This window comes from Macaca nemestrina, chromosome 2 (genome assembly GCF_043159975.1).
Source record: "Macaca nemestrina isolate mMacNem1 chromosome 2, mMacNem.hap1, whole genome shotgun sequence".
In the NCBI taxonomy this organism is placed as follows: domain Eukaryota; kingdom Metazoa; phylum Chordata; class Mammalia; order Primates; family Cercopithecidae; genus Macaca; species Macaca nemestrina.
Genome location: NC_092126.1, coordinates 175,279,532 through 175,299,307, shown reverse-complemented (window position 1 = coordinate 175,299,307; position 19,776 = coordinate 175,279,532). Strand labels below are relative to the sequence as shown.

The window sequence follows — 19,776 nt, the reverse complement described above, 5'->3', positions numbered from 1 at the left end:
CATCTGTTTATGGCCCTGTATATGCTGTGCTATGCACCTGTTTGCTTAGGGTGAAAACGCACAGATGTCTGCAAGACAACTTAGTCAGTGGTGTGTGGAAATGGTAAGAAAAGGAGCCAAAGACTTCCCAGTTTTTCAAAAGAGGTCTCCATGTGGTGAAGGCCAGCTGGGCTGTGTGTATCTGTAGAGTGGGCAGCCCACTTGGACAGATAGAAAAGGCACTTGCCCTTAGGCATAGCTTCACATGGTAGGTATCCACATAGGCACTGCTAACCAATGGTATAGTGTTTCCATGTATAAAATATTTTCATAAACAGGATCTGCAAAAAGACAATTAGATTGTTTATCTAAAAGTGGCCTACACGGGGATACAGCATGCAAAAGAGTTGTACCCTCAAAAGAATTTTTAATTTAAGCATAAGGATAAGCGGTATGTTTTGATACCAGGGATGAGAAGGTTAATAGAATAAGGCATATTTATCTTATAGCTGATTCTTAAAATGATGCATAAAAATACTGCCTCCCAGAAATGCAGGGACCAATGGGAATTCAAAATAATCAAGATAATTGTGAGATTTCCTATAACTTCTAAATCGCCCTGAGCCTCTCTGTCAGCATAATATGCTTTTGAAAATGCTTCAGTCCCCACTGTACCACTGAGCATTGACATTCTCGCCATTATAATTCAGAAAATGATAAAGTAAACAATTCAAGGAACAGTTTAGCCTAATGTATATGCCTATGAGTGTTAACAGAAACAATTTCTCATGCCAACAAATATTTAAAGCAGCAATAGGACATGCTCACCAACAGACATACACAGGATTTGGAATTGAAATTCATCTCTTCCATAGAATTGTGTGACCTTGGACAAGTCACTGAATCTATGAGCTCCAAGAGGCACATGTAAAAGTCGATGCTAGTAATTGAGTGCACAGACTCTACAAAGCACTGTAGTAAACATGGAAGTGAGACCTACTTTCTGCTTTCAGTGTCAGCAAAGTTAAAAGACTAGATAATGCATGAGTATAAAGAGGGACCCCAAAAGTGCTATAGGAACTCAAAAACAGGTAAGTCTGTAATGCAGGAGGTTGAACTTGAGCATTCCAAAGAGAATAATTAGTTTGGAAAAGGCACATCAGTGTAAAGATAAATATTTGGTGAAAGGCAAGCTGAAATGGAAGGTCCATGAAACAAAGCAATGGGATCTATAACTTGCAAGACAAGTTGACTCTGATCACAAGTTACAGTGTACCTTGAAAGCAGAAGTTTGGAGTTCATTTTTAAGCAGGGACATAATTCAATAAATCCATGCTTTATAAATATTCTGAGTACTTTATAAATATTAAATTGGGCATATAAATATAGGATGATTTGAAAAAAGAAAGACTAGAAGCAAAAATGATAATTTAGGAAACCACTGCAGTAATATACTTAAAAGGTAGAGAGACCTATATGGGAATGGGAATGGAAAACTATGAGGTGGTAAAGACTGACCTGCTGCAATAATTGACTGAAAAGCAAATAGGGAGGAAAGAAGTGGTTGAGGCTTAGAACCTGAGTTATAAAAAGAAACCAGGTGCCAGTGACAGAGATGTTCAGAGGAAGTGCCAGCTTCAGGAGAAATAAAGACAGATGGCAGGGATTAAAGGAGTAAGGAGGTAGTGAGATACACACCTACTGCTAGAAAAAGCCTATATTCCCATGCATGGAACATTAAGAATCCTTCTGATGAGGGGTCACAAGAAGAGGAGAGCTGTAGAGAGAGAATTAATCTTCTTAGAGATTAGTTGGACGGCTGTGATTACAATGCTGATAGTAATACGGCCAGTAAAGGCAATTCTGCTGAGGTCTTAAATGGAAATGGGGAATATCCTATTGGAAACTGGAAGACAGACCATCCTTATTACAAAGTTCCAAAGAACTTGGCTGAACTATGCCCTAGTCCCTTGTGGAAGGCAGAATTTAAGAGTGATAAACTAGGATATTTGGTGGAAGAAATCCTTAAAGAAAGTGTTCAGGGCTTCCTGGCTTCTCTTGATTGCTTAAAACAAAATATGAAGAGAGAGAAATAAAGATGAAATGTATAATCAAAGAGAAGCAGAATTTAAAGATTTAGAAAATTCTCAGCCTGGTCAGATTGTGAAGAATAAAAAAGTATTTTCAGAAAAAAAACAAAACAAAACACTAAGGATGTAGACAACCAAACATTTGATATGGAAATTAGTGGGGGTTGAAAGAAGATGGGTGCTATTCATCAGGACGATGGAAGAATGATCCTGAAGGCATTTCTGAGACCTTTGTGGCTGTCCCACCCACATAGGCCCAGAAGGCCAGGGCCTTGATGGAAACATGATTTCAAGAGAGGATTCCCGTGAGACCTCAGAGCTTGCTGCCCCGGGCTGCCTCAAGTCTTTGCTCCCCACATGCCAGTGCAGTGCGCCTCTGCCACTCAGGCAGGCCCAGGTTCAGCTCAGGTTACCACTCTGGAAGGCACATGCTGTAAACCATAGCAGCATCCATACAGTGCTAACTCTGCAGGAGATATGGAAGCATAGCTCCTCCACTTAGATTTCAAAGGATATTTTGGAGAGGCTTGGGGTTCAGACAGATAATTGCCATGGAAGCAGGGCCACCACAGAGAGCTCCCACTATGGCAGTAGTAGAACTGTGAGGGCAGAGCTGCCCCAAACACCCCAGACTTATAGAGCCACCAGCATGCAACACTAACCTAGGAGTAGTCACAAGCACCCAACTTCAATTCCTGACAGCTCCTGTCAGGGGGGCACTGCTATGTGGGGCCCTGGGGACCCAAACTCCACCCCAGTATGTCCAGAAGGTCAGACATGGAGTCAAAAAAGATTATTCCCAACTTTCAAGATTTAATGTTGTTTGCTTTGTTTTATGTTGGGCTTTTCCCTTTGTTACCTCTTTTTTCTTTCTGATTTCTCTTTTTTAGGAATGGGAATGTCTATGCTATGCCTGTTCCACTATTTTATTGTGGAAACACATAACTTGTTTGATTTCACAAGCTCACAGCTGGAGGAGGAATTTGCCTCAAGATGAATCATGCCTTGAGTTTCACTCCTATATGATTTAGATGAGACTTTAGACTTTTGAGTTGACGCTGAAATGACTTAACTCTTTGGAACCTACTGAGGTAGAATCAATGTATTTTGCTTATGTGAAGGACATAAATTTGGGGGGCCAGAGGTAGAATGCTATGTACTGAATACGTCTCCTAAAATTCACATGTTGAAACAATCGCCAGTGTGATAGTGTTAGGTGGGGCCTGTAGGAGGTGATGAAGTTATAAGGATGGGAGCCTTCATCAATGGGACTGGTACAAGGGAGCATCTGTCCCTTTCCCCTTTTTGCTCTTCTGCAATGTGAGGATGTAGCAAGAGGCACCATCTTAGAAGCAGAGAGACCTCACCAGACAATAAACCTGCTGCTACCTTGATCCTGGACTTTCCAGCCTCCAGAACTGTGAAAAATAAATTTCTATTATTTATAAATTGCCCAGTCTGTGGTATTTTGTTATAGCAGCAGGAATGGACTAAGACACACACACACATACACACACACAGAGAGAGAGAGAGGGAGAGAGGAAGAGAGAGAGAGAGAGAGAGAGAAAGAGAGACTGTTTCTTTCTACTCAGTATGGTATTTAAAAGGAATTAATATTAAACATTTCAGAAACCACTCCATATCATTGAAGATATTCTACATTTTTCTGGCCATAGTCCATGGAGATCAAGCTTTATTGTCAGGCCATGTCTTTCCCAGACTTTATAAAATCTGTTTACAAGGAGAGAAGGTTGCAGCAACTAGTCATTTGCTCTGCTTAATCTAAGGTAAAGCTCCTCTCAACTACCAGAAGACAGGGTCGCTGATAGCCATGATCTCATAGTAACATTTGACATGACAGCTTGCAGCATATAGGCTAATGGGCTCAGTAAAGAAAGAACACGTGATGAACCTTTCTTATAGTACTGGCTGATTAACAGATGCCAGAGGACATGAGGGAGAAAAAGATCCCTCCTGTCAGCAAAGCTGTTTGTGTACACCATTCATTCAGATAGGCTCTAGGAGTATCCAGGCCATCACTGAGGAGCACTCATAACAAAAGCCATTTTTCAAGAGAGACATAGATAATGGCCTCAGATTTCCAGCTCACTTACTTGTGCCATCACTAAAAAAGTCCATAAGGAACATGGATTGGAATTCTGATAAAACCAGAAGCCACTGTCAGGTCACATTCAGGTGATGGCTGTGTGACCTTAACAATGACCACTAAGGTCAGGCCTGATCTATTCCATCTGAAGAACTATATTCTTCATTAGAAAATACACTGAGCCACTAAGCTGGCTTATTTTTCTTTTCCCTCCCCTCCCATTTCTTCCTCTCCCTAATTCCATGTTCAAAAGCCCACGAGGATGGATGGGAGTATTTACCTTAGCCCTTGACATCTGCTCAATACGGGTCAGGAGGTCATCTACTTCTAGCTGCAAGTCACTCTTATCTTTTTCCAGTTTCTGCTTGACCTGCTGTAGATTTTCTACCTGGCCCTCGAGCTCAGCCAGGCTGTCTGCATGTCTCTTCTTCAAAGATGCAGAAGTTGCCTCAAAGTGCAGCGTGGCCTCTTCCATGTCTCGGCGCAGCTTCTGGAATTTGGTTTCCTGTTTCTTAGTTATTTCCAGCTGAGCCAAACTGGCTCCTCCTACCTCCTCCAGTCTCTCATTCAAGTCAGCCAGGTCTTGGGTGAGGTCAGCTCTCTCCTTTTCCATCTTGGCTCGAGTGGTCCTTTCAGCTTCTAGTTTCTCTTTCAAATCCTTTATTTGAGTCTGTAGCAAGAAATAATTTTGATTTTTACTAAGCACTTGTAGCAAGAGCTTTACTCTATTTTTTTTTTTTTTTTATCACAAAGCTAACATGAACCTTTTGGTTCCCAATTTATAACTAAAGAAAACAGAATACACAGAAGTTAAGTGATTTGCCCCAATTCAATACCAAGACCAGAATTAGAATTTGCAGTTCTGCCAAATTGCTCAGCCCCTGATGATGGGCAAGCTCATTAAATTATATACATGAAGGGGAAAGCTTAGTAAAGAGCACTTCCCAAAGAAACAGGAAAATATCTTTCATGTGACAAAAAAGTGTTTAAGAGCATTCATAAAAATTGGAATGGTAAATTTTATACACAAAAATCTTCCTCATCTGAAATTCGTTTATCTGATCTCACCTATCTAGGACTTGGGCAAAAATCTGATCAATAAAATGAACATCTTCAAGTTCAAGCAATTTACTTGTAAGAAACAGCCTCAATTTAATTTTTACACACAATTCTAAAAAACTTGGTTACTTGGTTTTCTAGTCTACAGGAGATTTCAAGGAAGAGATTTGAAATAACAAAGGAGAGTTGGTGAAGGAATGTGGACTACTAAAGTGAGTAGAGGCACGGTATCATCAGAAGCAGGATTATTGGAAAAAGAAGTGGTAACAACTCTCAGAGCCCCAAGCCCTTTTAGTAGAGGTCAAATAGGTCTACAAATAATGATAACATCACTGTATTACAGTACAATGAAGCCATTGATGTTACTATCATCACCTTAAGTAATCAGGCATAGATTAGGATGGGGAGAAAACAAGATAGAAACTGTTTTAGAATATGTTTTCCTTTCCATTAAATAAGACTACTGTAGCTTAGAAAAAACTAATTTCTAGATTGTATCAAATAAGTAGTCTATCAGTTCTATAGATGAGGTATGACAGAAAAGGTGCTTAAAAAAAAAGTATGATTTCCACATTCAAGTAACCATGATCCTCTTCCAACTGGTTATCATGGGATCCAAGAAAATATTTATCCCAAATAATACCACCATTGAACCAAATATTTCTGAAATGTTTTGTCAGAAATAATATTTAGAGAACTTTTTGAGTCATCAAGGTAAGGAAATTTGTCTTTTGGATATATTGAAAAGTTTGTGGGTTTTTTAAATGTTTATTTTTATTTTGGATAAAGTCAAGAGTCATTTGAAGACAAGCCTGATGAATATGATAACCACTTGGAGATTAATAGCATGTCTGAAACTAAAATATGTTTACAAAACATTGAGATTGGTTTTCTTATTTGGCTCAAAATATCTCAGAAGATAAATATCAGAAAGAGGTTCCAAAATTATTTTGAGTCATGGTTATATTACTAAGATATTTATTTAGCTCCAAAGGGAAATTATCCATCTAAATGTGTGTGTGTGCATCTGTGTGTAAAATTACTTTATAACATGGTCATATGCTATAAAACTCACATGGTCTAAAACTTATAAATAGCTATCCATTATCAAATAATGTTTTGAGGCCACAAGTACCTATATAACTTATTGATTTTCAATCACCTTCTAATCACAAAGAATAATCATCATAAAAATTAAATTGCTAACAGTGAATGCATACCATGGGTCAGGCACTGTGCTTACTACTTAAATATATTGTTGCATTTAATAATATGAGCTCAATCGTTGCCAGAAGGATTCATGAGTGAAAAAAAAACAAGTTTTGGATTTTAGCACAATGCCTGGTTCACAGCAAGGATTCAACAAATTAGCTATTCATTTTTATTATTCTTACAAGGAAATTTAAGCTTAAATCCATCTGTGGAATGCCACAATTTCCCTTCTTAACCACTGTTCTTTTCTGCCTCTGCCTGTGATTGGCTAAGGATATGAATACCTTGGCAGAAAATTTGTCATTGACCCATGAGTCATCACCCATGGATCTAAATGTAAGTACACAGGCATATTTGATAATTGATTACCTGAAGCTCTTTAACCATCTTCTGAAGCTGAGCTACCAGGCCTTTCTCATTCTCCACTTTTGAATTCATCTGACTGTTTTCTAATTCTTTTCTGTTTAGAAGAAGATATCAAATACAATTGTTCAGATTAATAACATTTTGTTTAAAGTAGTTAGAATTGTAATATTCCTAACACAAAGAAAAGATAGATGTTTGAGGTGATAGATATCCCAATTACCCTGATTTACTCATTGTACATTGTATACAGGTATCAAAATAGCACATGCACTCCAAAAACATGTACAATTATTATAAATCAATAAAAAACACAGCCAGGCTTTAACCAAAAGTAAAAATACCATTTTGTTTAAATATTTTTTTTAGATATAATACAATAATTCATTCTCATTTTAAAACTTCAATGATTATGCCTACATCTGAAGTTTTCTTGGCTATGATACCTGATATGGTTTGTCTATGTCCACACCTGAATCTCATCTTGAATTTCCACATATTGTAGGGGGGATCCAGTGGGAGGTAACTGAATCATGGGGGCAAGTCATTCCCGTGCTGTTCTTGTGGTAGTGAATAAGTCTCACAAGATCTAATGGTGTTATAAAGAGGAGTTCTCCTGTACAAGTTCTCTCTTTTTGCCTGCACCATCCATTTTAGATGTGCCTTGCTCCTCCTTGCCTTCCACCATGATTGTGAGACCTCCCCAGCCATGTGGAACTGTAAGTCTGTTAAACCCTTTTTCCTGTATAAATCACCCAGTCTCGGGTAACTCTGTATCAGCAGTGTGAAAATGGACTAATATAGTAAATTGGTACCAGTAGGTGGGGCACTGATGAAAAGATACCCGAAAATGTGGAAGCGACTTTGGAACTGGGTAACAGGCAGAGGTTGGAACAGTTTGGAGGGCTCAGAAGAAGAAAGAAAAATGGGGGAAAGTTTGGAACTCCCTAGAGATTTGTTGAATAGCTTCAACCAAAATGCTGATAATGAAATGGACAATGAAATCGTAGCTGAGGCAGTCTCAGATGGAGATGAGGAACTTGCTGAGAACCAGAGCAAAAGTGGTTCTTGTTATGTTTTAGCAAAGAGACTGGTGGCATTTTGCCTCTGCCCTAGAGATTTGTGTAACTTTAAATTTGAGAGAGATGATTTAGGGTATCTGACAGAAGGAATTTCTAAGCAGCAAAGCATTCAAGAGGTGACTTGGGTGCTGTTAAATGCATTCAGTTTTGGTTTTTTTGGTGTTTTGTTTGTTTGTTTGTTTTTGAGACTGAGTCTCGTTCTGTCACCCAGGCTGGATTGCAGTGGCACAATCTTGGCTCACTGCAACCTCCACCTCCCAGGTTTAAGCAATTCTCCTGCCTCAGCCTCCCGAGTAGCTGGGACTACAGGCTCATGCCACCATGCCCAGCTAATTTTTTGTCTTTTAGTAGATGAAGGGTTTCACTGTGTTGCCCAGGCTGTTCTCTAACTCCTGAGCTCAGGCAATCTGCCCGCCTCAGCCTCCCAGAGTGCTAGGATTATAGGCGTGAGCCACCGCACCCCGCCTGCATTCAGTTTTATAAGGAAAGCAGAACATAAAAGTTTGGAAAATGTGAAGCCTGACAATGTGATAGAAAAAAAAAAATCCCATTTTCTGAGAAAAAATTCAAGCCAGCTGCAGAAATTTGCATAAGTAACAAGGAACCAAATGTTAATCCCCAAGACAACTGGGAAAATGTCTCCAGGCCATGTCAGTGGTCTTTGCTACAGACCCTCCCATCACAGGCCTAGAGGCCTAGGAGGAAAAGTTGGTTTCATGGGCTGGGCCCAGGATCCCCATGCTGTGTGCAGCCTAGGGACTTGGTGCCCTGCGTCCCAGCTGCTCCAGTCATGGCTGAAAGGGGCCAACATAGAGCTTGAGTCATGGCTTCAGAGGGTGCAAGCCCCAAGCCTTGGCAACTTCCACCTGGTGTGGAGCCTACAAGCACACAGAAGTTATATTGTTATATTTAATATTTTAAATATATTATTGAATTGAGAATGTTATTATTTTTTTTGAGTTTCACTCTTGTTGCCCAGGCTGGAGTGCAATGGTACAATCTTGGCTCAATGCAACCTCTGCCTCTTAGGTTCAAGCAATTCTCCTGCCTCAGCCTTCAAGCAGCTGGGATTACAGGCACGTGCCACCATGTCTGACTAATTTTGTATTTTTAGTAGAGATAGGGTTTCTCCATGTTGGCCAGGCTGGTCTTGAACTCCTGACCTCAGGTGATCTGCCCGCCTCCGCCTCCCAATGTGCTGAGATTACAAGCATGAGCCACCACACCCAGCCTGAGAATTTATTTTTATCAATATATTAAGCTTAAAAATCTTAAGCTATTATATTTTAAGATAATTATTATTATTAATTCAATAATATATTTTTCTACACAAGCCTACACAGAGTACTCCATTTAAAAATTAACTATGACATAGTATTTCACAATTTAGACATTCCTTAGTTTGTGAATTTCACAATAAGCACTTAGGTTTTCCTTAATATTTTGCTTTTACAAATCACACTATTAATAACCATGCCCCTTGTATACATGAGAGTGTTTCTCTAGAGTGGATACTGAGCAGGAAATTGCTGGGTAATGTATAGGTAAGTGCTGAAAAATAAGATAGCCCTGTCCCTTGCTCTCCACTAACAGTGTGAGATCATTGCTTCTCTACATTTATTCTTAATATCATACTTCTGAAATTTTCTTAGAAAATAGATTACTATTTCATTGTTTTATCTGCAATGCCCTCATTTACTAGTAATGACTGCATCTTGTCAACTATTAGTATATTTAAATGGTCAATAAACCAAATGGACCACCTGTTTGTGTTATTTGCCCATTTTTCTATTAGGTGTGTTCATCTAATTATTTAGTTATAGATTTTCCTTGGATTCTTGACATTTTTTATATGTGTTACAAATTTTTCTCTCTCTTTATAACCTGTCTCCATTTTATTTGTATTGGCATTTGCCACATGTTTAAAATTTTGATGTCAAATATATCAATATCTCCCTTTTGTCTTTGGCTTTTTGTGACTTGCTCAAGAAGACGTAGCCTGTCAATTTCCTAAGACTTATTGACTATCTTTTATTCAAATTTTTTAAAAATTGTGGTAAGAACACTTAACATGAGCTCTACTCTTAAATTTTTAAGTACAAAATGTAGTATTGTTAACTACAGGCAAAATGTTGTAAAGCAGATCTCTAGAACTTAATCATCTTATATAACCAACTTTATACTCATTGAACAGCAGCTCTCCATGATTTCTCCCTCCTCCCAGCCCTTGGCAAGCACTTTTCTATGAATTTGTTTCTATGAATTTGATTATTTTAGATACCTCTATCGGTGGAATCATGCAGTCTTTTTCCTTTTTCCTTTTTGTGACTGGCTTATTTCCCTTAGTGTAATGTCCTCCAAACTCATCCATGTTGTTGCACATGGCAGGGGTTTCTTTTCAAGGCTCAATAATAGTCCATTGTGTATGTATATTTTATATGTGTATATATATGTATACAGATGTATGTATGAATATGTGTGAGTGTGTGTTTGGGGGTTTTTTCATTTTAAAAATTTTATTTTTTATTTCAATAGGTTTTTGTGTATATGTATGTATGTATGTATATATATACACATACACACACACACACACACACACACCCCACATTTTCTTTATACATTCATACATCGGTGAATATTTAGGCTGTTTCTACATATTGGCTATTGTGAATAATCTGTCATCTTCTAATGGTTTTATGGCTTTGTTTTGATATTGAGTTCATTAGTGCAACTGAAGTTTGTGTGTATAAATTGTATGAGGTAGCAATTTCTCTCACCTCAGGAAATTAATAGCCAATAATTCCAATACCATTTACTATATCTCTTGTCATTGTTAATTTGAAATGCCACCTTTATCACTTATTGTTTCAAATATACATAGGTCTATTTAGGGGAAAAGTTTTTTAATAAAGTTACAACTTTTTAAAAATATGGATTTATAAAATGCTAAAACTCTTGACCTGTGGCCTACATGACATAGAGTATCATTTACACTTTGCTGGTTATCATTTGTACTGAAACACAATCTTCACAACTGAATGCTAAGGGAACTCTATCATCATTTTGTTTTAATTATTCCATTCCATTCATAAGGTCGCTTGTTTCATCATTCTAGACACCTATTAAGCCCAGTAACTTATTAGCAGAATATGAGTCAAGTCTCACCAAGAGCATGTATAATAGCATATATGTATATACCAACAAGAAAGCCAGACGCTCACAGCTGGTCAATGGACTCTCTTTCTTCTTTCACTGTGGGCCTCAACCATTGATCTACTACCATCTTTAATGTGGCCTTTTTTGAGACAGAGTCTTGCTCTGTTGTCAGGTTGGAGTGCAGTGCCACGATCTCGGCTCACTGCAACCTCTGCCTCCTGGGTTCAAGCGATTCTCCTGCCTCAGCCTCCCAAGTAGCTGGGACTACAGGCGCGTGCCACCACGCCCAGCTAATTTTTGTATTTTTAGTAGAGATGGGGTTTCACCATGTTGCCCAGGATGGTCTCAATCTCTTGACCTCATGATCTACCCACCTCAGCAACCTGACCTATCTTACTCTTCATCCTCACTGTTTTCCTCTCTTATTTGGTATAATCTAAATAAATTTAACCCTAATGGTTAAAAGAAAAAAAAAGTCTAGTTAAACAGAGGAAGATGACAAAAGGGAGAAGGTGAGAAAACCCATGTCACTGACTAGTAGAACTAAACTGAGAAAGCCGTCTTGCTCTGAGTTCCTTGGGGTGTAAGGAATCCAAATAAGTTGAAAGTTTCCCTAATTTTGATCATTGTCATGGCTTGTTTTAGATTTTAAGGTTTAATATTTATATAGTAAATTATTTCACCAAAATTCCTATATAAATATTAAGTTATGTCTGACAAACATATTATTTAAGTAATCAGAGAGTATGTAAGTCTTCACAAGAGGATTTTTTTTTTTTTTTTTTTTTTTACATTTTATGCCATTGGTCTCATGAGTAAAAAAGAATCATTTTTATTTTTTTGACTTACAGCTGCAAGTTCCCAATAGTTTACATCTCATATCTTACACCATTCTTTCTCATTTGCTAGTCAGATACTTTCTTCTTTACGTCCTTCCAGATTATGCATTTAGTCTCTTTACAACTATAAAATAAAGTCCAGAAAAGAAAAAAAAAATCATTTCCTAGGTTTGTTATCCTTGCCTTGGGTCTTGAGCTATCTGGCCCTGGAGTCCTAAGGATAAATGAAAGAAGAAAGCTGTTCCTTCTAACATAAGGTCTCCAAGAATCTCATGTCAACAGAAAGGTGGCTTACTTCCTCAGCTCTTCTGCCAGGTGTCGCTGGCTGCTTTCCAGGTTCTCCATACTTTCCTGATTCAGCTTTAAATTGCCCTCCAGTTTGTGCAGTTCCCTTTCACAGTTAATTCTCGCTTTTCTCTCCTGCTCAAGGGCACCCTCAAGCTGACAAAAGGAGACATTATTTAGTCAAATAAATAGGTAGAGTTTATACTTCACTAGATGTGTTCATTAACCACTTACCTTCTGGAAAAAGAAAGACACAAGCACAAATTCTATAAATGATGCCCAGTAACACAGATATTTCCAAATAAATATTGCATATGTCAATAGGTTAACAAAAGAATCCAGAAATCACAGGGATGGAAGAAAACTTTAGAAATTACAGAATAGGAGTTCTGTCTTAGGGAAGGAACCAACAAGAAATGGCCAGTGAGCCCTTGATTGATCTCTTTCCAATGATAGGAAGCTCACTTCTTCACATGGCAGCTCATTTCACGGGTGGATAAGTCCATTTACTTGGGAGTGCTTCTTCATAAGAAGCCAAAATATTTCCTGTAAATTCTCTCCACAAGCACCAGCTCTGCTCCCTGGAGCAACACCAAGCAAATCAGTTTCCGCATGATCATCCTTAATAATTTGGAATAACCCTAGGCATCACTGGCCCATTCAAACACATTCTCACATGGCATGATTTTTAAGCCCTGTCACCACCTTGCTACCCTCTTCTAGTTCATAACATCATGTCATATTCTGGTTCCTCACTAAATGTCCTCCATCAGAACATTCCAGTTTTGTATGGATTAGTATTGCCAGGAATTATATAGAGGTTAATTTTCCAGGAAGCTAGATAACAGTCACAATATGGCTTTTTATTTATTGATACGTTTACTTTAAAACAATGGAAGATATGCTCTGTAACCAGCCAAAGAGATGAAATTCAAATTGGGAGGGAGGGAGAAATTCTGGAAAGGATATATGTAAAAATCAGAAAGTAGATGAACACTGAGTTCTGTGGACTGAAAGTCTATGTCCCCGCCAAATTCATACGTTGAAATCCTAATCCCCAGTGCAATGGTGTTGGGAGGTGGGCCCTTTAGGAAGTGATGAGGGCATGAAGGTGGAGCCTCCAAGAATGGAATTAGTCCTTATAAAAGAGAACCTGGAGAGCTTCCTTGTTCCTTCTGCCATGTGAGGACACAAGGAGAAGTCATCCTCCATAAACCAGGAAATGTGTTCTCACTAGACACCAAGTCTGCTGGTACTTTGATTGCAGACTTCCCAGTCTCCAGAACTGTAGGAAATAAACTGCTATTTATTTGCCACCCAGTTTATGGTATTTTATTATAGCAGCCTGAATGGACTAAGACACCAGGAGAGAATAAATGTGTGGGTGTGTGGGTGTGGGCAGGTGTGTGTGATGTGCATATACATGCACATATATAAACACCCAAAAATCCTTATGCTGAGGCTTTGTGAGATATGTAATTAGTGGAAATAGGAAGAAATGTAACACAACGAATAAGTAATAGAAGAAACTTATATAGAGGCAGGAAGAAAGAGCAGCAGACAAGGAAAAAAAAAAACCTAACCACCCTTGTCAACAATTTTATAAAGGCTACACTTTATAAAAGTGGGGACTACTGTGAGCATAAATGCATAGCATACACTATGTCAGCTGGGGTGGGAAAAAGGAAGAATTATGAACCCACACATTGAAACCGGTGTGCGGTGTGAAACAGTTTTATTTCACAGGGCATTTAGAAGCAAAACAAGGGCATCATCTCTAGAATCTTAAAAGTAATTTCCAATAGTGTAGGTAGAACACAGCTTGTGCCTCACGTATCTTTCAACCATAAATAAATCTCAGCACACCACTGGAAACACACACGGCCTTTAAAACGAATCCTTCAACACCAGTGTCAAATAAAGTACCAGCATATCTGTAGCACAAAACACCAGGTTCCGTGGGAGATATGGGGAAAGCCAGTCACCTAGAGTGATAACCCTTTACCATGCATCTTAATGCTCTTTTACTATCGTCCAGGGTTGAATGAAATTTGCATTTAAAAACTGATAGATTATATGCAGAGACCTCTCTTATACTGTCGTGGTTTTGTGTATAAAAAAATAACCCTTTTATTCTGAATAATCAGGAAAACTATGCTACTAGGTTTTCCTGAAACTGTCAAGATAAATTAATGAATTAAAAACTGGAGATATGTATATATGTAGACAGATAGCTAACTAACCAGATACACTGTTACTGACCCCAACAACTTGCTGTTCCAGCTTCAGATTTGCTTTGCTCAGGCTGCTGAGCTTCTCCTCCTCCATGTGCAGGTCATCTAGGGTCTGCTGATGGGCCTCCTGCACAACTTTGGCTGCTCTGTTAAGTTTGCTGATATCCTCATTTAGAAACTCTACTTCCTCAGTCAGGTTCTTGACCTGTGGGAAGAAGATGACAGCTTCATTAAAGCCACTGCTGGAAAGTTGGGCATAACACTGAGGGTCATCTCCTTTTGTCGTCCAGAACAACGCATGAGGTATCCAGTGTCATAAAGAGCTGTATTTAGCCAAGTTCCTGATACACTTTCTAAAGCTAAATTTAGTTTTTCTCCCACAAAAATGATCTGTTATCTGTCATGGTCAGGAAATGGAGTATTCTGTTTAAACATTAATATGAGTAAATAATTAACATTATTCATAATTATTTAACATTATTAATATGAACTAAATTGGATGGCCAATTTAATTCACATTATTATATAACAGTAACAACACTAAAAGCAATTGCGATTTCTTTTGAGGAGTCATGGCATGTACCGATCGTGTTGTGCCTCAGTATCCCAAGAAAGTGGCAGTTAAAGAAGGGTTCCAGCTGATAAAACATGCAAACGTGGAAGTTGACTGTATCAGGCCCATGTGCTTTTTATGAAAGGGAATCAATAAAAATAAGAGTGCTATTTAATAGCCTGACAAAATTACGGTGTCACTTTGGAGACTGTATCAGAGGCTTGATGCAGACTCCTCACTGTCCTCAATCTACACACAGATGCGCAAGTTAAAACCCTCAAACAAACTCTCAGCCAAAACAAACAAAACACGAAAGTCCTTAACTAGAATTAAAGTGACATCTTCAAGGTCAAACTCCAAATCAATGACACAGCTGGGGACTCAGGCACATCCCAAATTATCTTTTAGCAAACCATATCATGCTCATTCTCCTTCCAAAAAAAAAAAAAAAAAGGGTTCTTACAGGCCCCATGAAACCATTTTACTCTATTATAGAGTTCAGATGCAATAGGATTGGAACAAATGAAAATGTTTCATTTGGGAAGTTAAATAAGGTTCCATAAGTTCAAACTGGAAATCTGAATTGGGAGAGCATAGTTTATCAGACCCTATATTTTGTGCCAGTTCTGACTCTCAATGCTGCAAAGTTGCAGGCCACTGTGTTAATTAACTTAAATAGAACAAGTCAGATACCAAAACCTGATTTGAGAGTGGAATTCTGGCTGCTAGGCCTTCTAAACTAACATTATGGAAAAAGTACCTTGTGCTCTGTAGTACGTTTCTCCTTCTCTGACTTCACCAACATTGTTTCCAAGTCATCGATTTCTTTCTTCAACTCCGAACATTCATCTTCGAGTTTCCGCCCCCTGGCAGTCAGCTCAGAATTTATCTCCTCTTCTTCCTCCACCCTCTCCGACAGCTCTTTTACTCTGGCCTCCAGCTGGATCTTGGATTTAATCAGCCACTCGCACTGCTCTTCAACATTTGCCAGTGTCTCTTGCTCCTGCCATGATGAGGAGAAAATTGTTGCCAACAGCTGGAAGTAATTTATCAGCTAGGCGAAAATGCTGCTTAACACATAGCAAAGAGATAATTGCCTGCCCTCTGCCCAGCACTTTCACCTACCTTTCCTAAACAGCTGCAATAATATTCCCAGGTCCCTGATCAGATCACTGAGAAGTGGAGAAGTTGCTTGTGTTTGGAGGTGCTTTCGATCTCTCAGGCCAATTCAGTAGATTAGATTACCTCTTCTAAAGCACTTAATAGAATCCTGGTGGCCTAAAGGAGCTAGCGTGCCTCCAAAAATCAGTGGTGTGCTGCTTAAACCACAGCTTCTGGAAACATCCATGAGGGCACAGAGTTTGAGGTAGATAACTGCTCAAAAAATCATCTTTTAAGAAAGCAGAGTTCCCTCAGAATATTGCACTATAACTATTACAAGTGCACGGATGTACGTGTTTAATATACATCTCTTCTAATAAATTGAGCTGAGTTATATGTTTTTTAAATTCATAGGCTAAATTTAGAATTCATAAGTTGCAAGTCACTAACTAGATTTCACTGTTATTTCGAACTAAAATTTTTGCCTCAATGATTCTGATAGTACAAAGTTACACAAAGAGCATATAGTACTCTTTCCTTTATCCTTGCACAGGCACTGCCTCCAGCTCTTACTGGGTGACCCATTGTTCCTGTGTTATGGGTCAAGTAAAAAGTGTGTTATGGGTCAAGTAAAAAGTAAAGGGGGTTTTTACTACAGAGCACCTTTCATAACTTTAAACCCCTCTAACTTGTCTTCTTTAGAGGCTGAATAAAACCTCTTCTTCATAAGCAAGCTCTTTATTGTTGTTGGTCTTGCTGTAATATAACTTTACATACATTTTCATCTTCCATCTCTAGACCTCATCCATCCTTCACAACATGCCAGTTTGGGCAATGTATTAATGATCCATTTGCCTCACTTAGCTTGTGTCTGCTAATCAGATCAAGAGTAGGAGACTGGGGGGAGATAAAAATCCAGGCTATTGGCCTCTGAGTAGCTCCTGGCTGGAGAATGGCTGCCTACCCAGCAAACGGGGCTCAAAGAGGCACAGATGGAGAGAGGTATGGAATAATGAATGTACAACTTCACTGAAAATCCCAAAACAGGGGCTAAATTAAAAAGGAGTATCAGGACATTTAGGAATGGTGAATGCAAATCGGAGAAGCTTCCAACGTATGGGAAATAATGGGGACACTTTATCTTAGTTCACCCCAGATTGACAAGCAGAACAGTTTTTGCTGCATTCCATTCAGCCTGTATACAAGACCTGTCACCACCACTGAACAAAGAGGACAGTCCAATCGACCATCATTGATCTCTTCATTAAACATGACAGCAGGATTTGGGGGCTGACTGAGCAATGGTGTGGCAGTTTAGCAGTAGGAAGATTCCTTCCCCAGTGGCAGCTTTCTGACGTACTCACAATGTTAATTGGAACGAGGTCACTCAGTTCTAGTGGAATTTTGACTAAGCAAAGAAGGATTTCAAAATACTTCTTTTATTTTTTTTTGGATTATTTTGTGTTTAGCTTTCTCCCTTAAAACAAATAATCTTAAAATAGATATTATATATAATAATATATAATGATAGCTCTGTCAACTTCTTTATCACAGTTACAATCTGAACTCATCTCAGCCTTCTTGGGTTTGCTCTGGAGTTTGCTTCCATGTGTTTCCCATGCTCCCCATGATGATCTTTGACATGCACCTTTGTCATGGTAGCTACTTTGCTACTTTGACATGGTAGCTTTTGTCTACCATGCCCTACACAAGCTGGGTCCATTTCTATCTCCTGCATCAACCCAGGTAGCACTGGCTACTTTCCATCAGTAGGAAGAATGATAGAAACTGGGAGGCCCGGTGTCAACCAAAGTTACCTCTTCCCTAAGCCAAAATATTTTACAAATTCCGATTCTTACAGTTCTTACAGTAGCTTTGAAATGGGGCCCAGGAATTTGTATTTTTAACAAGCACACCAGGTAAGACTGGTATACACTGAAGTTGTAGAATCACTGCTATGTTAAATATGTATCAGAAATGCGGGTTTGGGTGTAAAGTCTTACATAAAATACAGCCTCTTGGCATGCTGGTAGATAATACAGCTTCAAAATATTAAAGAGTAATAACAATAAAAGAATAACTTGTGTCAGTCTGAAAGTACTAAATTTTCTCTGTTTTTGGTAAAGTTTAAAAATAAGAAAAACTGTTGTTTCTTATTTAAAAAGCAAGAAAAATTATATTTGAACACAGAATTTTTCAACTTAACACTGTGCTAAGTAGAGAGGAAAGTATTATAAAGGTGGTTAAAATTTCATCCTGGCCCTTTGGGCTGTTTTGGGATCACAGTAGTCCAGGTGGCTAGGGAGGAGTAACATGAAAGACAGTGAGTAATGACACATTAGCATCATACTGTAGACAGAGGCTTGAATACCAAAACCAGGGGTTTGGAGTCTAAAAATGTACATATTATATGATCTGAGGGTTGCTCACCCGGGAAGCGACATGATGCTTTTTTAAAGACAATGGTTCTTAATCTGGACTGGATATCAGTGTCACCCATAGAGATTATTTGGACCTACACAGAGTCTGCTTAATCAAAATATCTGAGAGTGGAGTCTAGGCATCTTTATTTTATTTTTTTAATGTTTCACAAATGACTTTGATACAAAGTCAAGGTTAAGAACTGTTTTAAAAACTCAACTCATTAGTAATGTTGATTTGGACCCAGGAAGGGGAAGTAGGGAGACCAAAATCAGGATATCTGACTAGAAGCACACTGCAACATTCCTGAAGATCTCAGTCAAGCTTTACTTGGGACCTACTAAAATCCTGTCTGCTGATTTGCTAATGGGTCATGGGCTACATACAAACTTTAAATTAAGATCCAGAGCTTCCCGGCCTCCATGATGTGCTATTATACAGTAAAAATCCATCTGATAATTTGTCCCTTTTTAAAAGACATCTTGCCAATGAAATCACTTCACTATGAAACAGGGTATCTCCTTGTTTTCATTGTCTTTGGTTTTATAAAATCCTTTGGTATCTGAAAAGCACATGCATCTATTTTTTTTTTCTTCCGTGTCAACACTGCCTGATTAACAAGGAAGTCTAATTAAAAACTTGATTTAAAGAACAAATGGTGTGGCTACTCACAGCCTGAAGCTGAAGAATCAGGTCATTTTTTTCCTGAGTGAGGGATACTTGCTTTGCTTTCAGTTCCTCCCTCTGAAACTCTGATTTCTCCAAGGCTTTCTGTAATTGTACACACTCTTCCTTCAGTCCAGCTATTTCTTCTCCTCTTTCTGAAAATTTAACAAGAGGCTTGATCTTGAAGAAGAGCCTCATCCAGGCCCAGTTCTTCACAGCCATGAAAGCTCTTATGTTCCATTGTATCAAAATGAGTGCATCCCTAAATCAAGAGAGAAAAAAGAAAAGCAAGTTAGCCCCAACTAAAGGAAAATTAGTTCCCAAATTAAAATCCTCAATAAACACATCTTTTTAGGAGTCATAAAAAATTCTTATTAGTCTTCAAAGCACTTTTATATCTGGACTTTCACTTGATTCTGGCAAAAACTCTCCAAGGGGTATCTGGGGTTAGCAGTATTATGGACTAGATATCCTAAAAATGTTCCCATCACAAACATCCTTTGAATGAGAGCTGAACCTAAAGAGAGTAAGACATATAGAAGGCACCAAAAACTTGAGCAATAAGTGAATGCATGCATAGCTTGGCCATCTTTACGGAAGGAGGAAACAAGTCTTGGTATTGTAAGAGT

At 38.5% G+C, this 19,776-nt stretch overlaps 1 protein-coding gene and 1 long non-coding RNA gene across 2 annotated transcripts in view; one reads left to right on the top strand and one right to left on the bottom strand.

The window, feature by feature from the left end:
• LOC105477550 (myosin heavy chain 15) overlaps positions 1-19,776 on the bottom strand; it is a 128,796-nt gene that overhangs the window by 43,140 nt on the left and 65,880 nt on the right. The window contains exons 22-27 of the mRNA XM_024791456.2: positions 19,154-19,409; positions 15,720-15,962; positions 14,435-14,611; positions 12,183-12,328; positions 6,817-6,907; positions 4,457-4,846 (exon numbers count right to left, since the gene is read on the bottom strand). Coding sequence (XP_024647224.1) covers positions 4,457-4,846; positions 6,817-6,907; positions 12,183-12,328; positions 14,435-14,611; positions 15,720-15,962; positions 19,154-19,409 — 1,303 coding nt within the window. The remainder of the gene's footprint in view (positions 1-4,456; positions 4,847-6,816; positions 6,908-12,182; positions 12,329-14,434; positions 14,612-15,719; positions 15,963-19,153; positions 19,410-19,776) is intronic.
• The window catches only part of LOC139362071 (uncharacterized), a 31,233-nt gene continuing 18,050 nt past the window's right edge, over positions 6,594-19,776 (top strand). The window contains exons 1-2 of the long non-coding RNA XR_011620375.1: positions 6,594-6,783; positions 7,468-7,529. This is a non-coding gene — a long non-coding RNA (uncharacterized lncRNA). The remainder of the gene's footprint in view (positions 6,784-7,467; positions 7,530-19,776) is intronic.